The following is a 12,192-nucleotide window of genomic DNA, read 5'->3' as shown; positions in this document are numbered from 1 at the left end:
CCCCTCAGCCAGGTACAGAGACACAGCAACACCCGTGTGGTCCCCATGATCAAAGCCTCTCTGCACAGCCCTACACTGATGCATTGGAAATGGACCAATTAGAGAGGAGAGAGTGGGATGGGGAGATGGGGTGGGTTCTCTGGCGGAGCAGTGTTTGTTCCTTACCTTCCTTACCCCGACCCTTATAATACCTTCAGACAGGATAATCCCACTCCCCCCAATCTCTCACACTCTTGCCCTGTGGACCATGGGACCATTCTGACATACAAGTTGATAGGTGTGCGGGTTAGGCCAACTCCTCTCATCATTCTGTTAAATGACTCATGCTGTCTAAGAAGTGTCTTAAAGAGGACAGTGTAATAGTGTGACTGCTGTTGGTGGTCTTAAATTCTCGACACACCGGTAGTATTTGCCGGCCGAGAGTACTTAGCACCTCTGAACAGAGTGCCAGCCGTAATTTGAAAAGTGATGTAGAATAGCGGGAAAATGTCGTAAACGGCCACCCACGGATAGTCCCTAAAACACACCGCGCGAAACGAACAGCAGGTCGACATTTGGTGCAGATCGACATTGCGTGCAGGGCGAAACTCAGTGCAGGTCGACATTCGGTGCAGGTCGACATTCAGTGCAGGTCGACATTCAGTGCAGGTCGACATTCGGTGCAGGGCGACATTCAGTGCAGGTTGACATTCAGTGCAGGTCGACATTCGGTGCAGGGCGACATTCGGTGCAGGGCGACATTCGGTGCAGGGTGACATTCGGTGCAGGGTGACATTCGGTGCAGGGCGACATTCAGTGCAGGGCGACATTCAGTGCAGGGCGCCATTCGGTGCAGGGTGACATTCAGTGAAGGGCAAAACTCGGTGCAGGTCAACATTCGGTGCAGGGTGACATTCAGTGCAGGGCGAAACTCGGTGCAGGTCGACATTCGGTGCAGGGCGACATTCAGTGCTGGGTGAAACTCGGTGCAGGTCGACATTCGGTGCAGGGCGACATTCAGCGCAGGGCGAATCTTGGTGCAGGTCGACATTCGGTGCAGGTCGACACTGTAACTAGTGTACCTGAACACACCATGGCATCCTCCCAGGGACCAGGGAAAGGTCACCTGACATCATATCCTGTCTGTTGCTTTGCAGCTGCTGATTAATGATGCTGCAGCCTGGACCCATGCTCTGGAGGGAGCGCCCTCATCCCTCACTCCCCCCGTTTAACACTATCTTCATAGAGAAGGGATTACACTATCCATTTGACACAGAGACCGTGGGGACTGGGGAGACAGGGGCTAGGGCTGGGAAAACAAACTGGAGAAAGTGCTCTGCCACCTTTTATAAAAGCAGAGTCGTGACTATGAAAAAGAGGGTTGATATTTTATAGGTCTGCAGTAAAAACCTATAGGATTAACCTCTGAAGACATTTGACCCTAAAGGTTGGAGTCATTTAAGAACTACATTGCAATTTTCAAAGAATAAGCCCTCTAAAAGAACACATTATCAGGACTAGCTAGGGCTGGGAATTGCCAGGGACCTCATGATACGATATTATCACAATGCTTAGGTGCCGATACGATACGTATTGCAATTCTCACAATTCTATAGGTAGTGTGATTCAATACTGGGATTTTATTGCGATTAGGTTGTACTTAACATATTGCTCACCATATGTCTGGAAATAGAAAAGCTGAAAACAAATAGTCTCCCTATCTAAAAATAAGATGGTGAACAAGCAATGCAGGAAAAATACTGGAGTTATTGCATCTTTGCCAGAATTATGCAATAAAATGCAATAATCCCAACCTGCACTCTGCCACTTAACCTCCTAATACCACCAATCCCAGACTACATGCAGCCGGACAACAAGGTAACTAATCTTTAAATACTCACAATCTGTTTCTATGGCAACCCCTACCTTCACAGGCACCCCGGTGCATGACCCCTGACTGGTGGCGTGCATAGTGGGAGGGAGACACAATAGGTCACACACATGCAAATATAAGAAGATATAACAAAGGCCAACTCTATGGGCTACAACCACAAATGATTCTGTGTTTTGATTGCACACAAAGTGATTTCCTGTGAGCTCCAATCATTGTCTACAGAATAGGTTGGTATAATGATCCCTTCTTTAATCAACCCGACTGTGATCTACACGCAATGGGGATGTGTGCAATCTGGTTCCTGACACACACAGATGCTGGAGCCTGCTCTCTTGTCACTCTCTATCCTACAGGGGCACTTGATTGCTTCATTTGCTTTGCTGTCCATGTTGCAGAACAGGATTGATTCATTATGGTGTTGTACTTGTAGCTGTAACACTGATCTGATAACACATCTGACAGCATATCTGATAATATATATGATAATATATCTGATAACGTATCTGATAAAATATCTGATAACATATCTGATAACATATCTGATAACACTTGTGTCATTCATGTCTCAACAGGACCTCTTCTACAGTGGAAATAGTCATGGCTGCAGCGTCCAGCAACAACATAGCCTGGACGCTTTATTTAAAGGTGTTGCCATGACTATGCATAGCTCTGTAAGTGATATGGATGTGCCATATGATGGACCTATATCGTGCCAGTATAGAATTAGACTAAGAAGCTGAGTATATACTGTGGCTAAAACTTTACAACATATATGCCGTGATAGATTTCTAAACAATTATCAATTATCATTATAACTGTAAATGTTATGTAAAGTATTCATTAGAGTATTTGAAGCATTTCAACTGTGTTTCTGGGTCATTTGAATAGTATACTTACGCCCACAGCCGCACATAAGCAAGTTTTCAAGTATGACTAAAGCTGCTTAAAAGCCACTCGATTATGTGAGAAACAAAGAGCACAGTAGAAAAACGTCCCAGTGAAATGAGAAGGCCAGCTGCACACAGTGCTTTTCCCACATTTTCACTTGTTCCTTGGAGAAGGGTGGTCATGTCTGTCTGTCTCTGTGGGCCCGACTGGACAGAAAGCCAGCCATTAAAACGTTCTGTGGTGCTCTGATAAAACAATGACACACACCATTCTCTATGGAGAAAATACGTAGCAGGCTACTCCTTTAATTTCCAGAAAACTTCACAAGACTGAGGGTGCATATACATCTGATTTATTTTGACAGCTGTGGAAGAGCCTCACATACAGGTAACTGCCAAAATAATGGAAACACTTGATTAAATGAGGGATACAAAGTATATTGAAAGAACTTGCTTCAACACAGGGGTGGTTCCTGAGTTAATTAAGCAATTAACATACCATCAATCTTAGGGTCATGTATAAAAATGCCCAGTATTTTACTACCATAGTTAGAAGAAGAGATCTCAGTGACTTTGAGAGTGGTCTCAAAGGAGAGTAGAGGGTTTAAAGGGTGCGTGTGTGTGTGTGTGTGTGTGTGTGTGTGTGTGTGTGTGTGTGTCATCAGATCTCAACCCAATTGAACACTTCCGGAGTGGCGCCTGAGACAAGATTTCCACCACCATCAACAAAACACCAAATTATGGAAGAATGGTGTCGCATCCCTTCAATAGAGTTTCAGAATGGTGTCGCATTCCTTCAATAGAGTTCCAAACACTTATAGAATCTATTATAGAATCTATGCCAAGGTACATTGAAGCAGTTCGAGGGGTCGTGGTGGCCCAACGCCCTATTAAGACACTTTATGCGTGTGTTTCCTTTATTTTGGCAGTTACCTGTACATTACAGCACTGAGCGCACAGTCCGGAGGCCCTATTACCCAAAATGTAAATGTTATATTCTGATAGTGTACTGGAGCTAGAACCATTGAGACCCAGAGGGACTGTAGTACTGTATGGTCCGTTTCCTCTTGTCAACTCCGATCAGGATCACCCCAGCTCAGTTAGTGTTTGACTAGCAGGTCAAACCCAGTAGGCTAAAAGATCAGGGAACTAGCTAACAGCTTAGACACAACACACCCAGATGTTGTTCAGGTTCTCAAGTGCTAGTGTTTATCATGCATAGCCTGGTACCAAGTCTGTTGGTGCTGTACAGCAAACTTTTATAGTTGTTGACATGACAATTACCATAGGAGTTGGCAAGACAGCACTAACTGATCTAGGAACAGGCTATATTTGGGAGCCTTTAACCTATCTGCGCACAGAACCCGGTAGCGGGCTGAAATTCGACAACATACGGTGACCGCTACATAAATAGTCATATTAAACATTCATGAAAATACAAGTGTCTCACATGTATTGAAAGCCTAGAATCTTGCTAATCCAACTGCATTGTCAGATTTAAAAAAGGATTTACTGTGAAAGAATACAATGTGATTATCTGAGAATAGAGCCCCATAAAAAACAACTATATCAACCAGCACAGGCGTAACAAAATCACAAACTGCAATAAAATAAATGGTTTACCTTTGACGATCTTCATCTGTTTGCAATTCCAATGCTCATTGTTACACAATGAATGGTCTTTTGTTTGATAAAATCTTTTATTTATTTTATAATTTTTATAGCCTAACATGAAATTTACATTCGAGGTAAATACACACACAAAATGTGACTTTTCCAGTCATGTTTGGTTTCATTGCAATCAACTGGTTTGTTTGTAACACAACCAAACCTGATGGGTCATTTCGCGGGACGTATTGACTGAAAGAAACAGATTTGAAGACAACAAGTAATGACATCATTGTGCACCAATGATTTGCCCGCTGTTTCGTTGATTGACTGTATTTTAACCCAATGACCACTGATCGTCTTGAAATCTAGCTGGGTAGATAGCCAATGAGCTGAGGTAAACGGCAAAATGTAATGTTTATGTGTTGGAAGACCAACCCATGTAGTAAACTCCGGCGTAAAGAGGTTCATTCGCCATTGACGATTCATACCGGGAGGAGCAACGCATGTTGAGACAGTAGACAGTAGATACAGCTGGAGACAGTAGATACAGCTGGAGACAGTAGATACAGCTGGTCTGTTGTAATATAATAAAGAAAGTAGATCTAGCTGGTCTGTCATAATATAATAGAGACAGTAGATCTAGCTGAAATGTCATACTATAAATGAGACAATAGATCTAGCATGTCTATAATAATATATTCAACCTTATGTTCCCTGTCCTCTGTAATTGGTTTATTATACCTGTTGATACAGGGCTCATATGTGAAACTATTCTAACTGAACATTTTCTTTCACAGTGACACTGCCAAGGTGTCCATCCCCCATTGAAGCTGGTTCATCTAGCTCCTGCCACAAGTGGTGTTCATCTGCCCAAATGTATTTCTGCAGGCGCATGGATGTGCTATGGCACCTGGCATCAGCAGCATAATATTGTGAAGAGGACTGAGGGTCTTCCAAATATTGAAAGTGTTATTTTGTAAATGTGCATTTATTTTTTCCATGTTTTTTCTCCATTTTTTTTTTTGGGGGGGGGGGGGGTGTTAGAATACCATTTTGGTATTTTGTATATAGTTATTCCATTCAAAATGTATAACATCACCAATTTGGCCACTTGGGTACATTTGGGCTACTTGTGTGGGACACCTGGGTGTCTTCATGATAAATGTCATGTAGCACACTCATTTTGGAAGTTATCATTCTGAAACTTTGCACAAGTACTGTTGCCCTCTTATGCTTTTCACTGAAATTGTCCCCATCATCCTATCTGAATGTTTACTTTATCTTGTTCATTTTAAAGATGATGATACAACAATAAAAAGAAAAACGTATGGTTTTTTTCATTGTATTATCTAAACCAGATCTATTGTGTTATATTCTCCAACATTCAATTCACATTTACACAAACTTCAGAGTGTTTTCTTTCAAATGGTACCAAGAATATGCATATCCTTGGTGCTGTGCCTGACTGTGCAGTTAGATTTGGGTATGTCTTCAGGCGGAAATTGAAAAAAGTAGGGGGTAGCTCTAAGAGGTTAAGTGTAGAATAAAAGGAGACTGGTAGTAAAGCAATTTGAGTGTGTTTTGTGTGAAGGGAATGAGTGTGGTCCATCCCTCTATGACACTCCCCCTCCTCTATCCTTTACCTGTCTCACTAATTTACTTTCTCTCCCTGACTCAAGCCCATACGGCAATCCTTGAAATTTTATGACTTCCTTTTTACGAGCAGTTGTTGATTACACCTTTAAATGGTCCTTAATAAAGGCTGAGAGCAAACAGGACTTTCAGCAGAAACCTTGGCAAACACCAGGGCCGTTCCATTCTAAAGGGTCTCCTTTTCCCATCTTGTGGCAGCTTGCCAGCCCACAGGGTGTAACATGAAGAAAAGAAGATTCTTGGCTAAACGAAAAGCTTTCACCAAATTACTCTGCTGCCTGGCTTATCAATAAGGAAAAAGCTCTTCATTATGTAAAAACAGAGCATACCGTCTTCTTTATGAGAAAGCGGAGAGATGGAATCACTGGTCACTTTAAATGGAACACTAGTATCTTAAATAATGTTTACATACTGTTTTATACTCATTTCATATGTATATACTGTATTCTACTGTATTCTAGTCAATGCCACTCGGACATGATTTATATATTTCTAATTCCATTATTTTACTTTTAGATTTGTGTATATTGTTGTGAAATGTTAGATACTACTGCACTGTTGGAGCAAGGAACACAAGCATTTCGCTACACCCGCAATATTATCTGCTAAATATGTGTATGTGACCAATAAAATGTGATTTGTTTGGGAAAGAGTTATTCTCCCGCGGTTGAATGCTATTTTGAGTGGGGAACAGTGTTATGGATAATGCATGTACCATAAAATTGTAACACAGATATGTATATTATTTTACTTAGCACTATACTACACCACATGAATGATACATTGTTATGACCACTATCTTATATCTGAAACATTCAGGAAGTTAAACCTCTATAAACAAAGCTCTTTTTCACACTACAGTTTGGCTGTACTTCAGTCTGGCCTAAGGGGTTTCTATAGCCATAATGTAGGAGTGGACCATGGTCATTTTCTCATTAGGCCAACTAGAGGATCTCTAACAGAAAGTTGATTTCATGAAAGACGAGGAAGCTGGGATATTCAAAGAACTAAGAGAGGAAGCAAGGTTAGAGTGACGCATGGAAGGTGACGATCTTGTCCTTTCACTTAGGGAGGAAGCCAATAATAGCATCAACTACCCCATACAACCTTTCCATCTTCCCTCACAAAGACTCAACAACTCCATGTATTAACTGAATGTCTCACATTGGTAAGGAGCATTAAGCCACAAGCTTGATAAAAACTCCCACCAGATTGAATCAACTGCTCTCAGGTCAGTTTAAGGCTTTGAACAAGTGATGTGAAGTTTCCCGTAAGAACTTATCTAGGAACAGCTTACCCTCCACAAATCCTGACATTGGGGGAAATGCTAAGCTGACCTTAGAACAGCATCAGCAGCCCAGTCCTCTTAACAAACACTGATTCCAGTCCTGTTTCTGTTTGAGCAGCATAAACTTCCATCTATGTACAGTCATCCTCTCCACATGACACCCAGTGGTTTCATCACCCTCCCATCAGGACAATGCAGGCCACTTGTCTCCTCAGTGCTATTCCATGGGCGGAAATCGGAAATCCAAAACACAACACGAGTGAATGGACACGTGGCTCCATCAGCCTGCAGTCAAACAATGGGAGCATCTCCCTGAGTTTAGCTTCCACTTCCTAACCACACAGACACAGGGCATACAGAGGAAATACTAGTATTGTGGAGATGTACAGGACAGAGGCTGCTATCTAACGCCCTACAACGCGGACATTCATGGACAGTCAAATCGTGGACGATTTGTAACTGAAATAGTAGAGATTCAAATCAGCGTCACAAAAAGCCATAACATTTAACGAGCTGCCTTTCCCATTCATTCCAGATCATCTGATTGGCTGGATCAAGAGGAAATATAGGGCAGAGCACCATCCTGTTAACTGATGCTGTTTCTGCAAGCTTTTTGGCATCTGAAGACAGGGCACATTTTTAAAAACATTTTTCTAACTCAACTGAACATCTCCACTTTAATTAGCAGAAACTGACATGGTTTGACCACAAATCTCTGTGTGCTTCAGGGACAGCATTACACTGGGTCTGTGATTCAATATGGTCAGACATAACATCTTCTAGATAGCATAAAGTAGATGCAGAGAGTAAAGTACCCCTCTCCTTGTGTCTCCTCAGCCTCCATGCTCTGGAATGGCAATATTGTCACCACAACACAGCAAGAGGATGAGCCATGGCATGGCAGTTAATTTGTTTCACTCGTTTCCAAACGCATTTGTCGTTGATGGTGTCAATGTCACTTCTCAGTCAGGAAAATGCAATGAAGGAATTAAAAGGAACCAAGAAAATCAATAAGCACAAGTGTAGTATCTAAGTAGCCATTAGCAAGCAATATGACTGCACTGCACACAACAATTACACACCAAACACTATCAATAATGCTAGTATTGTTCTCCAATGAGAAATACAGAACTGTGCAATCATAGACGTGTTCGAGCAATGATACCCCCCCTCTCTCTTTCTCTCTCTCTCTGCCTCTGTCTGTGTCTCTCTATCTCCCCCCCAGACAAGGGCTCCCTGTGGTCTCGATAAGAATCATGGGTATTAATGTTTCCCAGCAGAGCCCTAGTAGTGAAGCATTGGCTTATGGTCCTATAGCCTCGTAGGGACGTGGCAGTCAACGACATTTCAGAGCATCATCACTGAGCAGTGCTGGATGAAGTACTGTGTCTACAAATTAAGCACAAAAACAAACAGAGAAGCAGTGTGAACATAGAGTTACCAGACACTGACCCTTCTACACAACCGCCATTTGCTTATCTATGCTGTATTTAATGTACTATGTAAGCCTTGTTGAGACTACCATGTCTGGTCTCAGGGGCAGAGAGAGAAGAACCCTGCACTGACCAATCAGAGGCCAGCTGGTCCCAGTTCCATCATTGAGGGCTCCTCACAATTGACTCGCTCCTGAGGAGAAGACTACTGGCCTGGATCACATTCAACACTCTACTGCTGGGTTTCACACTCACATACTGTATGTATACACGCATGCAAGCAAGCAAGCAAACACACACACACACACACACACACACACACACACACACACACACACACACACGGAGAGAGTGAGAGAGAGACCTTGAACTGCTCATTCTCCTCCAAAGCCTCAGTGTCGAAGCTTTGGCTCTAAATAAATACAGCCTTTAACCGTCTGGAGACAACAATTTGTTTCAAAGTGACATTAGCCATAGTCCTGGAAAAATCCCAAATCTCTGTGGGATTCCCATTTATAGGAAAATGGATAATGCCAGGAATACAAAGAGGCAGAAGAAGTGCTGACAAAACACCCAAATTAAGAGTCTGCAATTTTAATATTGATCACTTTGAAATCCCAAATAAAGTCTGCATGTTCTTTGTAAGATTTCAAGATTTAAGGATCAATTCAATTGGAAACCCTTGAAATAACATGTGCATGAGATAATCCTTTGAAATGCAATTTTCTCTCAGGAGAATCTCTCTGTAGAATAAAACACTGATCTTTTTCATGTAATGTACATTGCATTGCACGGCTATGGTGACAGAAGCTATGTGTATGTGTGTGTGTCTCTCACTTTCTTCTCTGTACTAACAAAGTGGTCATTGAGTGAGCCCTCAGTAGGCTGAGCATCTGATGTAAGGCCACTGATCTGATATAAAGATGCTATCAATCTGCCCCCTCAAATGAGCTCCAGCAGAAAACCAGATGGACACCCTCAATTTAGACTGCTGCTAATCAATGATGACGACACACGTTCATCAACTAAATTGGCCTGGGCCAAAATGAGCACGATGACGCAGGTTGATCCAACTCCTCAGAGAGGTCTGGGGTCTGGACAGACAGGTGAGAAACACTAGACAGGTGAGAGTGAATTAATCAATCATCCAAGTGTGTTTCTCTCTACAGGAAATCAGAGAATGATTGAAGGCTCCTCCTCTTCCCGCTCATTGATCCACAGCAGCCAGCCGTCACCACGGCAGCATTCACTAACTCACACAACCCCAAGGGAACATAGGGCCAGACAAGGACACATCCCCAGGGGACAATAGGGCCAGACAGGGCTCTCCTGAGGCCTGACAACCAGCAATGGCTCAGACAATAACCACTTGATCTGAGATGCATATCTATGATATAGCATACCCAACACAATATGTATATCATGAGTAGCATCTTTCTCTGATTCAAAATGATTTGGATGACTGATTATCCTTTGCATGACATGGGACCGGTTATAATGATGGTATGCATTGGTTATACAGCTTTCCAGTGAGAGGTATAGTCTTGATGATGATCTCACCTTGTTTGAGTATGGTGGCCTGGCAAGGTTGACTCCATCTCTGATGACTTTATCCCTAATCATGATCTTCAGCTTCAGTTTGGGGTAAATCACCAGCTCCCTCCGGTTTCCAAGCGTCAGGTTCCTCTGCGCCCCCAGATACGCGCCCCCATTCCTCCCGACCCGGTCACTATTCGGTTCGGTCCAAGACTTGGACCCCCGGAGTTTAGACTCGTACTGGTCCACCAGGTGACTAGGACACATTTCGGACGCGGGGGGCATCGGCTCAAGTGTAAAATACAGCCCCGCTGCAGTCTCCTTATCATCGTCTTTCAGCCTTTGCACCGCGTCGTGGATCCTTTGCCGGTGGTGCGGTATGTAGACACCGATAGCATCCAGGTCGGGGTCTCCAATTTGTTTGCAAACTTCCAGATCATCGTAGCCGTTATCCACGAAGGACTCCACATACTGAGAGAGCTGGAGGGTCTTCAGCCACTCAAACACGATGACAGGTCCGGTGCTTGTCATGTTTGGGTGTTGTAGCTACTGTAAATAGGCTAATGTAAAGAGCAGAACAGAACACCACCAATAATTACTTCCCCAAACGGATTTTAAATCTCATTGTTAAATGCAAATGAAAATGGCAGTATCTTCGCAATTAATGCAGTCTAAATGTCAGGAACACACGAAGAAAGGACAATGCAAATGTTAGAATCCATGACTCAAAAATAATAGCCTAAACTGTAGGCTACGTAGTTCAAAATTCTATTATTTTTGATAGGGGATATGGAATATATGGCCTCCCGTTATTCTGTGATAACATCCAATAAACCCGTCTGGTGAAAAAGGTCAGTGAAACGAAATACACTGATTTCCTTTGACACATGCCAATATTTGCAGACGGAGATGAGTTCAGTGGATGCAGTGATAGCGCTCAAATCCCCGATGTCATTTGCCATCGATGTTACTCGCCCATATTGACATGCCAGGTTCACGGTAAACAATCACTTTAGGCAAAGAAAAAAATCATTATTTAAAACCAAGAATTGTTCCAGATTTAGACGGATTTGAAAGTGTTACCGTATTCAGTAATTGGTTTAGTTATATGTAATCATAAACGTTCCAACGTTGCGCCATTTGGAGACGCTTTGCTCCCGCTGTAGTAGCCTATTCCTTCCACGCCGCCCTCACTCTTGTAAACCCTCAATCGGAGCAAAATGTACGTATTCCAATGACAGGGAAATTGACAGAAAATATAATTTTAAACTCAAAGCAATCCCGAACCAACGAGAGCGACAGCTCGGACCGTGTTGTGTCCAAATGCTTTGGGTATGCCGGGGCACTCCAAGCCTGTAGAGCGGTACGACAATCCACATCCAACAGTCACATTAAAATGTTCCTCGAACCAAACGGTCTGTGCTCGAGTGGTCCACGCCCCCAGATCCGCGTGTGGCTTTAAAAATAGTGTTGGAATTCCTTCTTTACAACCTGTCACGGAACCCATGCGCGCACGGTCAACGAGTCCCCACACAGAGTCCAAAGTTAACCGCAAGATGCTCTGAGAGCGCATTCCATCCGCCTGTCATACAGTTTAAATGAGCAGTCTCGTTTCTGGTTTGATTCACGTGTCTCTCCTACTCTGTGTGATTTCTCTCTCCGCTCAGTGTCTCCTTCTCTTTCGCTCCCTCTCCCTCTCATTCAGAATGTCCCTGGACTCGTTTCTCATCACGCACTAGCACCCCCTGTCTAACAGTTGAGGTACTGAAATACTGGTTTTACTTCGTTGTATTTATTAAAGGATTAAACTAAAAATTGTAATCGCCAAATGATCACATAATAACTGCTCTTTGTTTTGATGTTGCTGTTACTTTTTTAGACAAAGAGAGAGTGGGAGAGAGAGAGAGAAAA

The 12,192-nt window shown here is 43.0% G+C and overlaps 1 protein-coding gene across 2 annotated transcripts in view; it reads right to left on the bottom strand.

Moving 5' to 3' along the window:
• Positions 1-11,929, bottom strand: part of LOC139407262 (SAM and SH3 domain-containing protein 1-like) — a 310,926-nt gene extending 298,997 nt beyond the window's left edge. The window contains exon 1 of one of the 2 annotated variants that reach the window (XM_071150886.1): positions 10,306-11,929. In XM_071150886.1, the coding sequence (XP_071006987.1) occupies positions 10,306-10,812 (507 nt within the window). In that variant the 5' untranslated portion in view covers positions 10,813-11,929. The remainder of the gene's footprint in view (positions 1-10,305) is intronic. The other variant, XM_071150887.1, reaches the window with a different exon arrangement.
• Between the last annotated feature and the right edge of the window lie 263 nt (positions 11,930-12,192).

Source organism: Oncorhynchus clarkii, chromosome 4 (genome assembly GCF_045791955.1).
Source record: "Oncorhynchus clarkii lewisi isolate Uvic-CL-2024 chromosome 4, UVic_Ocla_1.0, whole genome shotgun sequence".
Classification (NCBI taxonomy): domain Eukaryota; kingdom Metazoa; phylum Chordata; class Actinopteri; order Salmoniformes; family Salmonidae; genus Oncorhynchus; species Oncorhynchus clarkii.
Note: the sequence above shows the minus strand (reverse complement) of the source record. Positions and strands in the feature narration are given on the sequence as shown.